The sequence below is a fragment of the Chrysemys picta genome, chromosome 7 (genome assembly GCF_011386835.1).
Source record: "Chrysemys picta bellii isolate R12L10 chromosome 7, ASM1138683v2, whole genome shotgun sequence".
NCBI lineage: Eukaryota > Metazoa > Chordata > Testudines > Emydidae > Chrysemys > Chrysemys picta.
Genome location: NC_088797.1, coordinates 28,990,547 through 29,010,056, shown reverse-complemented (window position 1 = coordinate 29,010,056; position 19,510 = coordinate 28,990,547). Strand labels below are relative to the sequence as shown.

The following is a 19,510-nucleotide window of genomic DNA, read 5'->3' as shown; positions in this document are numbered from 1 at the left end:
GTCTAGTGTTTCTACAGTGAAAGCTACAAACCGGCTACCTCATCTTCACATGGCACTGCTTAGCCGAACTAGGTTTCTGAGTTTCAAAAATAGGTTTTTACAAGTGTAACTTTGACCTGGAATTGCATTCTTTGGTCCAAATCCAGGCCTGGAGCAGTTCCATTTGAGTGAACAAATGCCCCTGCCATAGACTTTGCCCTATACATCTAGAGTGCATGCTACAATAGTATGTTGTACCCTAAAATAATATGCAAAATGAATTGCTGATGTACCTACAGACGTGAAGAGAAGTAAACTGTGTGTTTGATTAATCAGAAAAACAAATATTGACTATATTTTAGTCCCATGCTCCATCTGTGACACTAGTATTTCAAACAACAGCCATACCTCCATGAAAGGAGGAGAAAGAGAGGAAAAGGAGCTAGGAAGTGAAAAAAGACCCTAATCCAGAAAAGTAAAAGCAGCATCTGGCACATGGAAAAATCTGCAAATTCTGATGTGTCAGCAGAAAGCCCATGAGGCCAATACAGTTTCCTGCAATTGGAGCTTGTCCCAATTCTGTCCAAGAGGCAGTAACATTTCTGGCTGAATGAGAGAACATGAGACTATTTTGCCCATTAGAAAAACGGGGATACGAGACAATAGTTCAAGACATCATAGGTTTTAAACAGGCAGATCAGATTATGCTGTTTCTATGAGAGTGCTTTCAGAAAGAAGAGAATACTTCATCCAATAACACAACTTGAGCTATTCCAGCACTGAATATTACTAAGACTTAAGAGATTTTGAAATTCATCTTGATAGCTCTAAGTTCAAGAGAAAAATAAGCATCCATTTATGCCAGCTATGCTAGTGTTAGAAATATGGCATATTTTGACAGCCTAAATGGTGTGAGGGAGCTGGTGAGACAAAAAGACATCTGTTAGTAAGGCACTACATTCCTCTGCCCTGTGCACAGACAGCATAATACTCCTCAGCCCATTTAAACCATAGCTTGTGCTCACAGAAGCTGAGTTTTTGGTAGAAACACAGAATCAGGACAGGTCTTTATGACATTTGTGTTGGCCTGAGATAAATTTTTTCCTACCAATTACTACTGGATTCTTGTCCAAGCAATGAAGCATTTGAGACTCTCTCAACTTTCCAGCATACAATAAATGCTTTGTAAATACCTTTACTATGCAGGAGATTTCAGAGAATTATCTGAGCATCCCAGACAGACATTGGAGGAATCAGCATTTTGGAGACTGTCTAGAGACAGCCAGATTCTTCCTTTAGAAGAGTGTTACTTGGTGGATCAAGAACACACTGTACTATGTTTTTAAAAATATATATATTATTCCTAAATTCAAAGTAGGCCTCTGACCCCCATGCTCCCTTGGAAAAAACACTCTAAAATCCTCCTGAGGATCTGAGCGCAGTTTAGAATAGACAAAAGTTTGTTTTTCCGACATTAATTTATTAGCGAGTCATGCACATCTCAAGTGCTAACAATAAAATGAAAACAAGAAAACGAAGTTGTTCACTCACTTAGCTTTTTTCAAAGTTATGCTTTTCTCAGACCTGCATCCCCCTGTAGGTACTAAAGCAGGTATCAGAGCAGGTACTAAAGCAACTAGCATGTTAATACATGGTGGTAGAGAAACCGTACAACAGGATATGGCAGGGTCTCAACCTATGGGGCTAGGACTCTCTGACTGAGTCAAGCTATTTTTATTTATTTATTTATTTGCTTGCTGTCTTGAAAATTAAATAATACAAATGGCCGTCTGGGCTTTCCCTGGGGTTTCCTGCGTGCCTACTTCAGCTCCAGTTCAACTCTCCCACAGCGACCCAGGCTGCAGAGGCTGAGCAGAGTTTCCCCATCAGTGACCCTTCCAGACTACAGGGGCCTGCTGGGTTGCTGACACAGACTTTCTCTCTTCCTCTGTCCAACAACCCTTCTGCTAGTGCTCAGCCAGCCCAGAGCTGCCTGGGAGGAGACAACAGGGGAGATGGATAGCAACCACCAGTTGCCTCAGGGCCTCCTGGTAAGGAGGTGAAAAGGACAAGGACTCTAAGCCAGGCATCTGGGAACAAGCTCATCTACCTCAATGAACTATATTCACAAAAAGGCAGTTATAATTGCATGTGTTTTCTACAGTATTTCATTAATGTGAATGTTGTCTCTAGCACATGTGAAAGTGGGGCTTGGTACCATTTGCTCTGAGCAACATGGGGTTGCAATGATGAAAAGGTTGAGAGCCACCAGCCTCAAGGAAGAGTGATCAGTTTTTCTATTTAGCAAGCCAAACTACCGTGTGATTAAACTGGGATTCTCTCCATTACTCTGGTTAAAGAGTTTATGTCAAAGTTCTGTCTACTCTGAAAAGCATCTAACCACTAAGTCACTGATGAGCCAGGGAAAGAAAGTGGAAACATTGATGTATAATATTCATAAATGTAACTTCTTTCTGAATATTATGACTTGTGTTCAAAAGCAAGGTTTCAAAACTAACTAATGCATTTAAATGGTGGTTTAATAGGTTCTCAGTACAGTAGTTCTATTCAATAAGCAGACCTGATATCTCAGAAGTCCTCGAACTGACCTCGGACAGTGGTTTTGCTAGCAAAAAGACCATTTACAAGAAAAGAAAGGGAAGAGATGGGGTCAGATAGTTTAGCTTCTCACCTGCTGGCTGGCTAAAACAGGCTGAGATTGCCCCATCTGCGATGAAGCAACTGTGATTGGCTGTATGACTGGGAATGTCATTGCTGGCTCTTGGTAATGTTGCGGTCGCTGAGAGATAACAGCAGGTGGAGCCTGAGCCACTGTTAGTCCAGGCTGGAGGAGAGGAAAATAAATTACTTTAGAAGAAACATCAATAAAAAGTTGTCTACAACTGATTTTTAAGAACATGCTTGATATGAAATATTCAATTCAAAACAAGGAAAGAGAAATGAAAGACACAAGGAAAGGAAGGTAACATCTCCAGGAAGAGAGCTTTCCCAGGGGAGATAAAAAAAAAAAAAACTGTATTGCATTTCTCTTTATTGGACATGGACCATATAAGCTCCATCCTCTGTCATGGAAAGTGCTCTCTCTCTCTTCCTCCCTCCACTCTCTCTCACGCACACAAAATACATTAAAAAACAACAATTAGCTGGGTAAACGCCAGTTGGTAACTTAAAAACAAACAACTTCTATTGCCAGGTGATTTTCTTAAATTGGAGGCCAGGAGATTGATATAGGATTTAAAAAAACCAACAACCCAGCAACAGAGAATGGAAGTAAAATGAAATAAGGTTCTTAATAAGCAAAGTCTCAAACTCCTGTTCAAGAAAAAGGATAGGTATGTATATTAAAGAAAGGGCCAATAGACTTAAAACCCTATTTACCTACAAGGAACACCAATTACACCTCTTGCTGCATGCTGCTATCCTACCCGCAGTAATATATTTAGCAATTTCCTACTTAAATATGTCAGGAAGTATTCATTGCTTAAAAATCAAGCTATGTTAGATGAAAATGCAGTCAAAAATTAAGTTGACACGAAATATCAAGGAAAAAATATTGCTTATGACAAAATAAACAAACAAGTGAAATACTTTCTGCTGTTTTACCCTTCACAGCCCCCAGTTAAAAAAACCCAAAAAACCAGATCACACTTAAGTCTAGTTACTGAGACTGTACCAATAAAATCAATAAAAAGAGTGTGTCTGCTCTAAGGCACTATACTGCACTGCTCAATTTTATGTTTTCTGGAGAAGAGGTATTACTACACTCAGTCATAGCTGTTATTTCTTCATGTGAAAAATACAGGAGAAAGGATGCAACCAACACCACTACATTCATAGGGCAGATGGTTTCAACAACTGAGGGAGTTTGTTACAGAGGCCCAAGTTAAACAGGATGGTGATTCAAGCCATTCACAGGATCATTCCAACTAAATACACTTTACATTCTGTCGCAGGCATTTTGGAAAACAAGGGGGAAACAGGGTAAGTGTGGCATTTCTGAAGCATCTGGGGAAATTTTGGATCAAACAGGAGACACTTGTCATTCTTGGATTTGGTTTTTCTTCTTCTAAACCAACAAGGGATGAAATGGTGGATTCCACCTACCACATCACTGGTGATGTTTTTACTAGCTAGGCTGTTTCTACTGCTCTGCACAGATGGAGTCACTGGATTGGTCTTCTCTGTTAGTGATGCTTTGCCAGTGCAAACTTTATAGAAGGGCGGAGGTAGTCCAGGCATGTTGGCTTCCCCATAATTGAAGGACTCAGAATGCAGGACTTTTTCTGTGACTCTTGCAGTTCTCACAGGAGTAGAACTGGTCTTTTGGCTAATTATGTGCTGCAGAGATTCATGTAATAAAGGCAGGTCTAAACTTCTGCCGCAAGGCCTGCTCGCTTGAGGAAGAGGTAGGGATACTGAGTTTTTCTTTAGTTTGTTACAGAGGCAGCAAGGAGTATCTGTAGCACATGTAAGGGGCACTGACTTTTTTGGATCTTCTCCAGAATGAAGCAGATGGGCAAAGCATGCCTGACAATTGTGTTTAATGATCATTAACTCAGTGGTACTTGCAGAGATTTCTAATGCAACTAACTGTGATTTACTTGCTTCCTCTTCTGTATCAGGTGATATTTTTATGCTTTCCTCTATTAGTTCTGTTGGAAGAGAGGATGTAACATTTGGAGTCAAAGCCACTACTGAATCGCTATGGCGACGATAATTGCTGAGAGTGCTGTGAATCATGGGTAACAAGTATTGGCTAACACAGGAGCAGTGTGCCACTGGAATTTCTGAAGGACACACTAGGCCTATATTGATTCTTTCATTGGAGAGATCGGAAGGTTTATGTTCGATTGCACACAATTGTTCTTGCAGTGACGAGTCCATTAATTCTTGCTGGCCAAGGTCATTGTAACATGAACACAAGAGTAAGTGTGAATATCTGTCTGGGTTACCAGTGTTGGGTTTTGGAGCCTCAATAACAGAAGTGCTTCTTCGCCTCTGTGCAACATTAAATCTAAGCAAAGAGCTAGAAAGGCATTCAATAGACGCTTGACCTTTAGCACAACAGGAAGACACATCGGACCCAAGAGGCTCTTGAACAAATGAAGGAACAATATGTGGCTATATTAATAACAAACAAAAAACAAAAAATAATTCTCAAATGAATGTGCTCGTGAGGTTAAGTCTAATCATGGCAAAGCTATTAAAAACAACTCAGTGAAATGAAAAAGATGAATGCTCACTTTATGATGTTTAAATTAAAGTACTATAGCAAGCAGTAAAGCATTTCCTTGAGCACAGGAAGTACAATTATAAATGTCCTATCTTTTGATAGCAAAACAAACACATTTTTGGGTGAAAGTATGAATACACGTATTAAATAAATCAGTATTGGTAGAAATGGGCAGAGAAGAAAAAGGGTGAGCCGTGGGATCTACACTCACTGAAGGCAGAATATAAGGTGAGTCATTAAACATGAGCTAGTATATTCAACATTGTTGAAAAAAAATGAGACTTACTACTGAAGGCTGCTGGTAGTGCCCCAGCTGCTGAAGGCTTTGGGGCAAAGCCTGGCTCTCACTTAGAGGTGGACTGTAAACCCGTTGAATAGCAGGAGGTATTGAATCAGGCAGAGATGAGTAGATGACACTTTGCTGGCTGCTCTGGGAGTCTGAATAAACTGTGGACCCCTGACCGCTGTCAAATGTGCTGTCAGCTGAAAGAACAATCTTTTTTATTAAGAGCTTAACAAATCAAACAAAATGTTCAAGTAGTGACTTAATGGGGAGGCCTAAGTGCGGTTTATGCAATTGGCATTTTTACTACCCTAGCTATTTCTACCATATACATAAGTTATATAATACAAATGCTATTTTCTGTGAATGGTTCATCATTCCTCCCCGAAGCCAGAAATGAAGACAGTCTCCTATGGATTTTGTGCAGAGCTAGGCACATTGATATTCCCTTTAGAGGTCACAACATTGATGTTAAGAATTGCAGACCTTCTATGGATTTTATAGCATGAAAGAACAGTGAGCTGATTGTGACTTCAATGGGAGATGAGGGATCTCAGCCACCTGCAGGATGAATTCCTTTGGAGATATAGTGGTTTAATGATTATTTTAATTCCCTTTTTGTTAGTAGTGTTGCAAATTTTAATTTCAAATAAGTTATGAAACATTACATTATTTACTATGTATTAGCCAATATAAAATGTATAATCAGCTTCACTAAGTAGTACCACCATAGTTGAGGAATACTAATAAAGCAAGAAAAAAATAGGGGCAAATGTACAATGGAGAAACTGTAGAAAAACAAATCATGGCTTTTTGACAGCTGTATATTAATTGGTGCGAGACAGTGAGTAAAATAGTAGGCATACCTAAAAAACCGCTCTAAATCATTAACTTCATTTTGACTTGCCCTGCAATTTTAGACATTGCTTGCCATTGAGGCACAGTAAAGCTACACAAGAACACATCCACTGAAATTACAACTGAATTCTACGCAATTTAAATACATCTTACTCTTTCCTGGTTTTGTTATTACGAACAGAAAGCCTCAACATACCTGGACTCAACACCATAATAACTGGATGAAATAAAACTGCTTTATATAAGCAGTCATCTTGATCCAAGTTTTTAATGATTAGGAGCACAATTCACCGCTTTGTCAGTGTTCATAATACAGAGAGTTAGCCTGATTAATCTGAAAAATTGCACAACTCTGGGAACTGGGCAAGAGCGACATCTTTGTCAAACGGAAATAAGGCTTATAATGGCATTGTTAAATATTAAAGGCTTGAAAAAAAAAAGGCCTTTTCAAGTTTACTGAAGCCAGTAAAATATATCTGCACCGTTAACTAGCTTCTTTTTCCATAGCTGTTGTTTTTACCCTTGAAATAACCAAGGCAGCAGTACTAGTGAAGTTAAAATACCTTGTCACAACAGGGAGGAGTTAACAAACTGGACTGAAAGTGGACTGTAGCAGACTTGAACCATAGTTGTTAAAAGGATTTTAAATTAAAGAAGTATGATTTTATCATATCTTTATCTAAAACCCTCCACCTTCCCATCCCCCCACCTCCCCAAAGGGCTTGCTCTACAGAGGTTTGAATAAAATGGGACCCAGATGTGAGCCCCACTCAGTTTTCAGAAACTAACCTCCCGATTAGGTTTTGAAAAAACTAAAACCCACCTCTAATTTTCCGCATTGCCAGTTTAAAAATCCGATGCTGCCTATTATAACAATGTAGGTGTTTTTATAGAAAATGGAGTTTCATCTTATTATAAATAATTATTCAAGACCACAAAGGAAGACAGAGTGTAAGTGAACAGAGCTACAGCAGAAGCTGAGAGTCAAACCTAGATTTTCTTGGCACACCATGTTGCACATAGATATAAATTATTAATATCATCTCTGCATCCTCTCTCTCAATATCACATGAAGAGATAGGAAAGTGATTTATAGAGCTTTTAGACTCAATAGCACTAAAGAAGCATCCAAAGACATGGGACATGGAATTGCTAAAATAAAGCAAGAAATAAATTACGAGTAGGAACCAGGAAACAAATTGGGTATTTAATATATATATTTACAGCCAGTAAATTGCCAGCTCAAAGGTCACAGAAAGGCACAGTTAATATCTGTTAGCTATTATTTTTAAGTAACTTCGTGTCTTTTGTAAAAGGTTCCTCAAAGGAGTCAGCTTATATGAGTTAAGTATGTAGTCAGAAAAAAATATAAGCTCAGACCAAATCATCATCTTCTAAAAGTTATGAAAGTACTATAAACATTCTGTAAAGTTTTGAAAATATTGTAACAGTAAGACAATTTTATATCGTCTGAAAGTTTGATGTTTTGTGCTGAGCTTGTTGAATTATTATTATTTCAATACTCAAAAGCTAACTCAAGCACAATGCATGAACTACAAAATGGGTAAGGATTTTGTATTCTTATTTATAAAATACCCGAATTAAGGAATAAGCCGTCTCTGTGCTCCAAATAATATCTATTTAAACCAAATAATGTCTATAATAAAATTCCAAAACAACAAAAAGATAGCATTGGCTTAACAGTTTAGTAGGAGAATCTGTACATCAGTTTGTCTTGGGATAGATCCTTGTCTAAACCAAGGGATAATGCACCCTACGGGGATGTGATTTTTCAAGCACATTAATGTCTCATGCATTAATTGGTCTGTATAAACCCTGCTGGTGCACACTAAAGATTTTGAATAATACTACATTAAAGTGGGCTATGGAACCATTAGCACGCACCATCAGGGTCTACATGGACCAATTAATGCACAATTCATTAGTGTACTTTAGAAATCACACCCCCCACATAGCACATTGCTCTTCGGCATAGAGAAGCGCTTAGTAAAACAGGCTAGAACAGGGTTGCCCCAAACTTTTTCTGAGCTTCCAGTCTAAAATATTTTGCAATATCAACCTGAAGACCACTAATACTTAAAAGTACACCAACAAAATTGTAAATACACTCACAATTCAGTGTGATATGGGAACCTGTCTTGCTGAAAAATTTGTTCTGAAGGTTGATCTGGGGTGGGGAAAGGGGGACATGGTCTTAAATTATTTTCGATCACCACGAGACTGCAATTCCCCCCCTCCTTCACCCCCAAATCACTGAAAAGAAACCTGAGGCTCAGAAATAGGAAAATTAAAATGGGATGAAGAACTCCCAAGGCTCTGCAACTAAAGCTGGGTACCTTCTCGTTCAGAAACAGCCAAAAACCAGCTGAGTTTCTATTAGAGAAAATCAGTTGCATGGACTTGTAACATGTCTCACAATTTCATCTAACAATGGACCAGTGAGTGCTGTTGAGCCAACAGCACCTTGGTTGAAGGGTTACTGGTCCACCTTTCCCCCCTATAACCAGGGTCAGCAAGTAAAACAGTAATACAGCTGGGTCTGAAGTTTCTTCAGACACTGACATTATGAGCTCCTGAGAGTCCCCAACTGGCTCCTCAGATTCTAAAATCTAAAACAAAGAGAAGAGAGCATCTCCTTTCCATCCTCAGGAAGATCATTTGCCAAGTTTTCTGATGAATGCTTCCACCCTGATCTGCATGGACAGGACATTCATATTCCGCCATTTGGGAAAAGAGTTCAGCTTGTCTTAGGGTATGTCTACACTACGGGATTACTCCGAATTTACAAAAAAAGAACATCATCCGAAGAAGTGGGCTGTAGCCCACAAAAGCTTATGCTCTAATAAATTTGTTAGTCTCTAAGGTGCCACAAGTACTCCTGTTCTTTTTGCGGATACAGACTAACATGGCTGCTACTCTGAATCCGAATTTACAGAATTCGATTTTTGGCAACCGATTGTATAAAGTTGAGTGCATGAGGCCACACTAAGCACATTAATTCGGTGGTGTGCGTCCATGTATTGAGACTAGCGTTAACTTCCGGAGCATTGCACTGTGGGTAGCTATCCCATAGTTCCCGCAGTCTCCCCCGCCCATTGGAATTCTGGGTTGAGATCCCAATGCCTGATGGGGCCAAAAATTTGTCGCGGGTGGTTATGGGTAAATGTCGTCAGTCAATCCTCCCCCCAGGAAAGCAACGGCAGACAATCATTTCACGCCCTTTTCCCTGGATTGCCCGGGCAGACGCCATAGCACGGCAACCATGGAGCCTGTTCAGCCTTTTTTCACTGTCACCGTATGTCTACTGGATGCTGCTGACAGACGTGGTACTCCAGCGCTACACAGCAGCATCCCCTTGCCTTTGCAAGTTAGCAAAGACGGTTACCAGTCATACTGTACCGTCTGCTGCTGTTATGGGTGCTCCTGGCCGACCTCGGTGAGGTCGGTCGGGAGCGCCTGGACAAAAATGGGAATGACTCCCCAGGTCATTCTCTTCTTTAAGTTTTGTCTAATGGACAGTCAGTCCTGCCTAGAATATCAGGCAAGCCTACTAAAGAACCAGAGAGGCAAACGGCCGCTCCGGGTCAGAGCCCCAGACATCCCGCAGAAATGATGAGCTGCATGCCATTCTAGGGGGTGCCCCTACAACCACCCCACCCGTTGCTTCCCTCCTCCCCCACCCCTCTCGGGCTACCTTGGCAGTTATCCCCCCTTTCGTGTGATGAAGTAATAAAGAATGCATGAATTTGAAACAACACTGACTTTATTGCCTCTGCAAGCAGAGATCAAAGGGGGGAGGGGAGGGCGGTTGGCTTACAGCGAAGTCGAGTGAACCACCATTCTGCACTTGCTCAGCCTATAGCTGAAAATGGGAACCTGTGATAAGCACTAGGATAGAGGCACAGGCAGGACTGAATCTCCATTTGTGTGTCGGCCTTTGGTTGACACTGGTAAAATACAAAACATCCCAGGATATGTATGTTGGGGGACAGTTCTAAACGGCAGCTTTATTTTTTTATTTGCAGCAAAATGTAGAGGTCTAAGTATCTGATTGTGAGCCCTGGGAGCAAGGGGTAGGCTGGGGTAGGTGAGACCGTGCGGTGCTGCCGACTGGGAGAACAGCCTGAGACAGAAGCCTCCAGCTGGCATGATATTCCAGGCAGGACTGAATCTCCATTACACAAAACTTAAAGAAGAGAATGACCTGGAGTCATTCCCTTTTTTGTCCAGGCGCCCCCGACCGACCTCACCAAGGCCAGCCAGGAGCACCCATGTCTGACCAGGTGCCCCCGACCAACCTCACCAGCCAAGAGCACCCACGGGACAACGATGATGGTTACCAGTCATACTGCACAGTCTGCCGTCCGCAAGGCAAGGGGATGCTGCTGTGTAGCGCTGCAGCACCGCGTCTGCCAGCAGCATCCAGTAGACGTACGGTGACAGTGAAAAAAGGCGAGAAACGATTTTTTCCCCTTTGCTTTCACGGGGGGACGGGGGGGGGGGAAGGAGGAGGGGCACCTGATGACATATACCCTGAACCACCCGCGACAATGTTTTTGACCCTTCAGGCATTGGGAGCTCAACCCAGAATTCAAAGAGTGCAGGAACTGTGGGATAGCTACAGTCGTCAGTCGCCCCTCCCTCCGTGAGCGACCATTTGATTCTTTGGCTTTCTGTTATGCTTGTCTCAGCTCCTTAAGTTTCAAGCAGCACTGTGTTGAGTCCCTGTTGTGGCCTCTGTCCATCATGGCCTTGGAGATTTTTTCAAATGTTTTGGCATTTCGTCTTTTGGAACGGAGTTCTGATAGAACAGATTCATCTCCCCATACAGAGATCAGATTCAGTATCTCCCATACGGTCCATGCTGGAGCTCTCTCTTGATTCTGGCTGTGCTGATGAGCTCTGCATGGTCACCTGTGCTGATCAGCGCTCCACGCTGGGCAAACAGGAAATGAAATTCAAAAGTTCGCAGGGCTTTTCCTGTCTACCTGGCCAGTGCATCCAAGTTCAGATTGCTGACTAGAGCGGTCACAATGGTGCACTGTGGGATAGCTCCCGGAGGCCAATACTGTCGAATTGCGGCCATACTAACCCTAATTCGAAATGGCAATGTCGATTTCGGCGCTACTCCCCTCGTTGGGGAGGAGTACAGAAATCGATTTTAAGAGCCCTTTATGTCGAAGTAAATGGCTTCATTGTGTGGAGGGGTGCAGGGTTAATTTGATTTAACGCTGCTAAATTCAAACTCAACTCATAGTGTAGACCAGGCCTTAGTGCCCAAATGTCAGCAAGGGAGGCTCAGTGTGCCTCCCACGACAAGTTATTAGAGTCAGCAAGGGAAATCCTGCACTTCTGCTCTTCATTAGAAGAGTTGAGTTAGCACCTCACTATGAGAGCCACTTCCATACTGAGTTTAAAGAAGGCTGCAGGTGAAGGAAACCTGTGTCATCACAGAGCAATGCAAGAAGTCAAGAATTCTTTGGATGGCATTTAAATTAACTTCACAACGTAACGGCATCATGAAGAACCTGGCATAGGTCTTCAGGCATTTTCTTAGTAGCAAGAACTTGTCTGGGTCTGAAACAGTTGGGCCATGAGGTTTTAGATGTAATGTTCAGGATCCATGTGACCAAGCCACTACCTTAAGCTGTCATTTCCTTGGCACCTTCCATGACAACTGCAATACACCACTCCCACTAAATGTGGAAATCTTTGACTGTTCCTGATGTGTCCAGTATCGGCTCTCTTCTGTTGTACATCCCGGCACAGCTTTACAAAAGAACAAGCCTTCAGTAGAGCCATCAAACACATCACACACAAACCGCTAGAAACCATCACACCTTTGTTTTCAGAACAGTTGGACAAACTCATCTGTGTCACTAATGGAGCGAGAGGCAGTGACAACAGACAAGCCAGCCTGTTCAGTTTGGTAGCTGAATCAAGCCCTGCAACTTTTGAAATCACATCAGTTGCACAGGGAAGGAAACAACCTTCTGCAATGTTATACAATTTTCACTGCCGGGCCATTCTTGTCAATGCCAAATAAGACGCCTGAAGAGCATTTGTGCTGACACTGCCAGTTTGAGTAATCAAGTCTCATTGCTTTTTTCAAGACATGACATTGACTCCAGAAATAAAAGCCTCAAGTTCATCTTTCAGTAACTGATGTTTGGCATCTAAAAGTGTCCCGGCATCAGCCAGCGCTTCGGGACATGCTACCTGACCTGCTTTCAAGTCACATGATGTCACAGGGCAGAAGTGAACTGCAAAGACTCAAAGAAGTGGGCAATAATGTCACGAGAGGCTCAAGCAGTGGCTTCATGTCATAGTAAATACATTCAACAGCTAACATCTTGAGTGTTCAAATTCAATGACTTTTTGTCATGACATTTTGCTTGGATATTTTCATTTCACGTGGTACATAATTTAAAAAAAAAATAGATATGTGCTATTCTGTATGAAGTTAAATTCAGGCACATACAAAGGGACAGATTCAATGCTATTTTGTTAACAGAGTCTCTAGCAGCCGGATACACATTCTCATGTTCTGCAGTAGTCTACAGTAAGCTACTATCTGGGTATCTCAGGTTACAACAATGTGGTGGCCATAAAGGAACAAATAATTAAAGGGTTTATGTTGTGTATCTATTTTTATATTTTTTAGCTGAACTGAATTTCCCCCCCCCCTCAATATCCTTCTCCTCCACATTTTCTGCATGATCTCCTGCAAAACCCTAAATATCCTATGCAACCCAGAGATTGCGAAACACTGAACTACAAAAATGCAGAAGTGATGTAGAAAATGATTACATCTCTAGTAAAGTTAAAGTATATCAAAGAAGAGGGCTCAACAAGACTTGAAAATCCTCCAATTACCCTATAAAAATGATTTGCCATTAATGCAGCTGTATTGTACTATCCTTTTGTTGATAAAGTTATAGCAAGTATTGCATCTTCCTGGCTTTATGTTTTTTCCCTTAAGGATAACCATGAAAGTGGCTCCTGGACTAGACAAAAATTTCAGAAAAATGCAGTGACTACAAAAAATTCATTTTATATATATATATATATAAAATTTATATTTATATATTGTTTGGGACTAGGGTTGTCAGGCATCTGGTTTTTGACCAGAAAGCCTGGTCGAAAATGGACCCTGTGGCTCCGGTCAGCGCTGCGGACTGGGCCACTAAAGGTCTGGTTGGCAGCACAGCGGGGCTATGGCAGGCTCCCTGCCTGCCCTGGCTCTGCATGGCTCCCGGAAGTGGCCAGCACGTCTGGCTCCTAAGCGCAGGGGCAGCCAGAGGGGCTTGTGCACTACCCCCGCCCCGAGCGACAGTTCCGATCCCATTGGCCAGGAACTGTGGCCAATGGGAGCTGTAGGGGTGGCGACTGCAGGTGAGGGCAGTGCACAGAGCCCCCTGACGCTTCCGCCTAGGAGCCGGACATGCTAGCTGCTTCCGGGAGCCACCTGAGATAAGCGCTGCCTGGAGCCTTCACCCCCTCCCCTCCAACACCCCAACCCCCTGCCCCAGCCCTGAACCCCCTCCCGCACCCAAACTCCTTCCCGCACCTCAAACCCCTCATCCCCAGCCCCACCTCAGAGCCTGCACCTCCAGCCGGAGTCCTCACCCGAACCCTCTGCCCCCATCCAAAGCCCCCTCCTGCACCCCAGCCCTCTCATCTCCAGCCCCACCCCCCAATCCCCTCCGGCACCTCAAATCCTTTATCCCCGGCCGCATCCCAGAACCCAAACCTCCAGCCGGAGCCCTCACCCCCTTCCACACCCCAACCCCCTGTCCCAGCCCGATCAAAATGAGTGAGAGAGCGAGCGAAGGTGGTGGAGAGCGAGTGACCGAGGGAGGGGGGATGGAGTGAGTGGGGGTGGCGGGGCAAGGGTGTTCGGTTTTCTGAAATCAGAAAGTTGGCAACCCTATTTTGGACAAGTGTATGCTATCAAGTAAGAAGTTCCATAATGTATACGTTAGCCCTGTTTTCGGAAAATATAACAAAGTGAAAAAGGAGCATTGATATTATTTTGAGTATATTAAAGGACTATTGTACCTTTATCACAAATTGCAAACTCGTGTACATTATTTTACCCTGGTCCTCTCAACAGGGGCACAGTTGTAGGGGTTGCAATAGGGTGACTAGATGAGGGACGTCTGGTCACCCTAGGTTGCAAGAAGGGTTAGCTTACCTGACAACATGGTATCAGCCAACCCCACTCAGCTCTGTAGTAGGGCAAGGGACTGGCTAAAGCCAGAGGACCCCAATAGAACATTTAATTGGCTTTCCTTAAAAACCAGCCATGAAAGGGTAACTTACACTTGCTCTCTCTTTAGGGAGAGTGTCACTCCCTCCTGCGCACATTCATACCGCCACGTCATGTATGCTTCACAGAGAGCACTTCTAATATCTTCATGTTTGTTTTTAAAAGTTAAATTTTACAGTTAATTTTAAAAGTGGTATTGAAGAGCAGATCAGGTTGACTTTATCATGCCACAGAGAAAGGGTAACATTAAAACTATTCTGAATAAACATTATTTTTGGATTCACATCTAATAGGCAATGTGACTAGACAGCATTCAGACACTCTTTTCCATAACTGAAGTATTGGCCTCTTTTTGCAGACCTCATACAAACTTACATGAATTACTGTAAGAATTCTCTTTTTGAACCTTCTAGGACTCTTTAAAAAAGTCCGTATTTAGGAACCACTACCTCTTGTCAGCGCCTAAGTACGTATAATACCTCCAACACTGATTTTGTTGGGATTTCTAAAAATTAAAAAGCAAAACAAAAACACACTCAACCCAGCCCCCTCTCCAAAATAACATTAATTTCCTTCTCGTGAATCAATACGGAAAGTTTTATTTTTAATATTGGATTATTTAAAAAAAATGTATTTTAATGCAGTTAAAAGTACTTTCCATTTTCTTGCTATTTTATTCACTAATTTATCAGACCTTAACCTTTCATATGTTTGCTCACCCTATATCTGTAACATTAGTCAATGACTGATAGATAATGTAGATTCTGTAGAAGTTTTCTCTCTTGAATTCAGAATACCTCTAGTATTTAGACTTTCCTCTAGTGGGCAAAACTGTATGTAACGCTTTGAATGTATAGCTCAGAGCACTGACAGTTGTGGATTTCATCCATTTTATGCTAGGACAATCATAACTGCTCACACAAGAAGCAATGCAAACATGAGACTTACATGCAACAGATGTAACGCTGGTGGGGAGGTTATGCTGAAATAGATGCTGGTCAGCTTCTGACTCCTCGAGCTCTGCCAGAGTTTGTTGACCAGTGTGTGAAAGGTGTGTTACTTGAACCTGTTGTGCTTGTGGCACCTTCAATTTCTCCAAACATTCAGAAGCTTGATGGTCCTCTGATTGTATCATAGGCCAAATTCTCTCTCTTCTCCACTGTATTAATGCTACTCTGTCACGTATTGACTTTGCAACTATCTTGACATCACTTTCATGAAAAAATCCAGAGTCAACCTGCAGGGAAGGCATATAAACTTATCAAGCGCATGTACATGTGCATTTTAATTGGCATCTCTTCATAGCAAAGAAAGGATGGGTTTGAAATAACATGAACCGTGCAGCTATTCCTCACAGAATCAGGAATTCAATACAGCTTTGAGTTAAACGTCTGGCACTGAAGTATTTAAAAATAATAAATTGCTTTCCCTGTACCCTCAGAAAGGCACCCTGGACATATTCCTTTTCCCTCCCACCCAACCACAAGACGGTTGGCAGTTTACTTTTTTGCTGCTTGTTTGAAAAAAGGCACAACGCAGCATGGAGGATAGCTGAAGATAGGTGCCGTGTAAGGTTAGGCACTTGCAGACATTCTGATGGACTCCCAGCCCATAAATTGATGTCCCTGGAGTAGGGATGTAGAAAGTGCTACTTGTAAAAACCTTATGGTGAAAATAGTAGCTTCTGGGGAGCTAGTTAACAACGTGCTCAGGTGATGAGTCTCACAAGCTCACAGAGAACCTTCTATGGCAAAAAGTAAAGTCGATTCTTCTATTCAAGTCCAGACGGGAAGAGAACTGAAAATCTGTCATGTTAACAAGTTCTAAAATTATATTCATTCCTACTTCACACTTTCATCTAAAGAATGCTAAACTTATAATAAAGGCATGATTTCTTTCAATACCATCATTTGTGAAATTTAACCACAGGTTGTCAGCCCACTTGTGAATGTGCCTTATTTCAGATCTTTCCTTCTTTGCCTACACAGATACTTTAAATGGGTTTGTTACTTAACTTCATGAGTTTTGAAACCTCTTAACTATCATCAAATTTCGTATGCCCAACACTATCTTCTCCACAAGCATCTACGGCAACACATATTGGCAAAGCATAGGGTTTCCGCATTTGCCAAAAATTTAGAATGGTCAAAAAAGCCACTTACTTCAGAAATACATGTTTCTTTTTTTAAAAATGGTTTAGGAATAGATAGTGTTTATATAAATCTGTTAATCGTTTTGAATAAAACACATTTTTTATACAGTCTGGAGGAGGTAAAGATATTATAGCAATTTAGATGTGATCCTTTTGGGGTAATTCTGCCTAAACAAAACAAAACCACCTTCCCTCTTAAAAGAAATTTAGCATAGATAGTACAAGTAAGTTGCAGAACTTTAAATGTCAACAATTTTCATAAATGTTTAAATATGGTTACAAAAACATGGTAACTACCACGCGCCAAATTTTAATAAGGTGAGTTGTGTCACAATATATTGCATGAAACATTATATATCAATTTCATGTCAGAGTTAGGAAGATACAGCAGGCCAACTTTCTTCCTTCAATGTATTTTGGAATGCTAAGTAATGGATAGAAGTGAAAACTAAGCAAAAATTACACTCTGAAAATGGTTGCCTTCTCGGCAGAACAGAAGTGATGGTGATACTGTCACTAAATAAAATCCCACGGGGAAAAATAAAAGTAATTCAGAGTCCAGATGAAGTGTTCTTTGCTCATCCTGTTTTCATGAAGCATTACATAAACGTGTTTTATCATCTGCTCCTCTGAACCTGTTACAAAATGAGATGAATAACTAATACTTTTAATTATTTCCATGTTTTTGTCCAAGAAAAAAGTTGCTTTAGTTTTAAGATACTGTTACTATTAGGATACATATTTATTATTAATTTAAGATTGTTTTCCCCTATGCAGCTTTATACTATACATTGGCCAACAGACACAGCCACCTAATACTTACTAACCGTGTCTAATTAACTGGTCTAACTTCAGATCACATTTGTTAGCAACTTTCTTGGTCTCATCAATCTTATCTAAAAGTAAACTTCTGATGGGGAAAAAAATCAATTGCATTAAAGTATGGTCCTGAATAATATTACTCTTTCAAAATAACATAGTGACATTAGAAGATAAAAATTTTCTAAAACAAAGACCAGAAAACATCTTACAAAGGAAGATATAAAAATTCATTAAGTTAGATATATCCAACGCTATTAAAAAAAACCTCTTCCATCACTCTTTATACTATACTTTGATATCAGCTACCTGCTTAATTTTATCAGCTCAATGGCTCTTTATAGACCATTTTTCTTATCTAAATTCTTCCTAATTTTTCAATACCAGAAGAAGTTTTTGAAAAGATGGAAAAAGTGTTTGTGAAAAGCATAATGGAAAATGTTTTTCAATTTTTGTTTGCAATTTTGAACTCTTCCAAACAACTCCACTTGTAGTCTGAAATTATCCTTGATTTAAGCAAGTCTCCAATCATCTCTGAAGACATAAAACAGATAGAGACGGGTTACATAGTTTTCTTTTGTCTGTTCCTGGGATTAAACAACATGTTTTGCCAGATTATTAGTTTTTCCTCTTTTACTACTTGAGTTTTCTTCCAGCATTCATTCTAAAACTAATGTCATCCTATTTAAACTAGATAGCCTGACCCTTTTGAGTGGAATTTACTTTACCAGATTTGCTCCTGCTGTCCTTTGAGATTTATGTACTACTTATATACATATTTTTGTCAGGAGAAGTTTATTTTACCATTTCTTGTGCAACATCATCAGGAGTTTCCTTCTCCAGATCAAAAGTAAACTCAATGGCTCCATTATCTTTGGGTTTTCCTTTCAGTTTCTTAGGATCTTCTACCCAGAGTCTTAAGGCAATAGAGGATTTCCTACCATGGTCTTCTTCTGCAAGTTCCACTCTTACCCCAGTATCTTCAGCAAAAAAGGCATGGCTTAATAAGTCTTTAATTTCATATCTGGAACAGAAGATGTCCAAAAAGATTATCAAATACTGCATAATTTAAACACTTGCAATTAAGTATTTATTAACATAAATAGAAAGGCCCTCTAAAGGCAAGGCTAACAACAACAGTACGCTTTGCATTCAGTCATAAGAAATCTGTATTCTTAGTAGATAGAAGTAGTATGTCTAGTATTTTTAGGAATCCTTGGGAATTAGACATTTGCTATTTGGCAGAGCTTCAGCATTATTCATTTATGCACCAAGTGCTCCAAAGTGCAGAGGGAAACAGAAATGCAGTCCCTTCCCAAGACTGCTTACAAATCTGAGATTCAATACGACACAGGTGAGAGGGGGCCCCTCACATCAAGGAGACAGTTATGGTCTATAGGATTAATAGATTATAAGGCCAGAAGGGACCACTGTGATCACCTAGTCTGACCTGAGACTGGACTCTGAAGCTAGACAAATTCAAATAAGGTGTGGTTTGTTTGTATTTTTAAACAGAGAGTCTAAATAATCACTGGAACAACTTATCAAGGTGTGGGGTGGATTCGCCATCACATGAAGCATTTAAAGCAACACTGGATGTCTTTTTTAGAAAGACATCCTCTAGTTTCACCATAAATTATTGCGCTCATTGCAGGAATTGCTGGATGAAAATTTATGGAATGTGTTAGGCTGGAGGTCAGACAAGATCAGAATGGTCATTTTGGACCTTAGTCTATAAAGGGGAGGGAAGGTTGGGTTTATTTTATTATCTTGAACTTTACTGGTGGTGGTGGAAGTCGTCCTTTATATTTCATATTGTGTACAGCATTGTGTACTTTCTTCTATATAATGAACACCCAGAGAAGCTTTAAT

At 40.9% G+C, this 19,510-nt stretch overlaps 1 protein-coding gene across 29 annotated transcripts in view; it reads right to left on the bottom strand.

The window, feature by feature from the left end:
* The window catches only part of WNK2 (WNK lysine deficient protein kinase 2), a 186,290-nt gene that overhangs the window by 76,938 nt on the left and 89,842 nt on the right, over window positions 1-19,510 (bottom strand). For all 29 annotated transcript variants that reach the window (XM_065551049.1, XM_065551051.1, XM_065551060.1 and 26 more), the window contains exons 7-10: window positions 18,443-18,662; window positions 15,616-15,904; window positions 5,520-5,716; window positions 2,672-2,824 (exon numbers count right to left, since the gene is read on the bottom strand). In XM_065551049.1, the coding sequence (XP_065407121.1) occupies window positions 2,672-2,824; window positions 5,520-5,716; window positions 15,616-15,904; window positions 18,443-18,662 (859 nt within the window). The remainder of the gene's footprint in view (window positions 1-2,671; window positions 2,825-5,519; window positions 5,717-15,615; window positions 15,905-18,442; window positions 18,663-19,510) is intronic.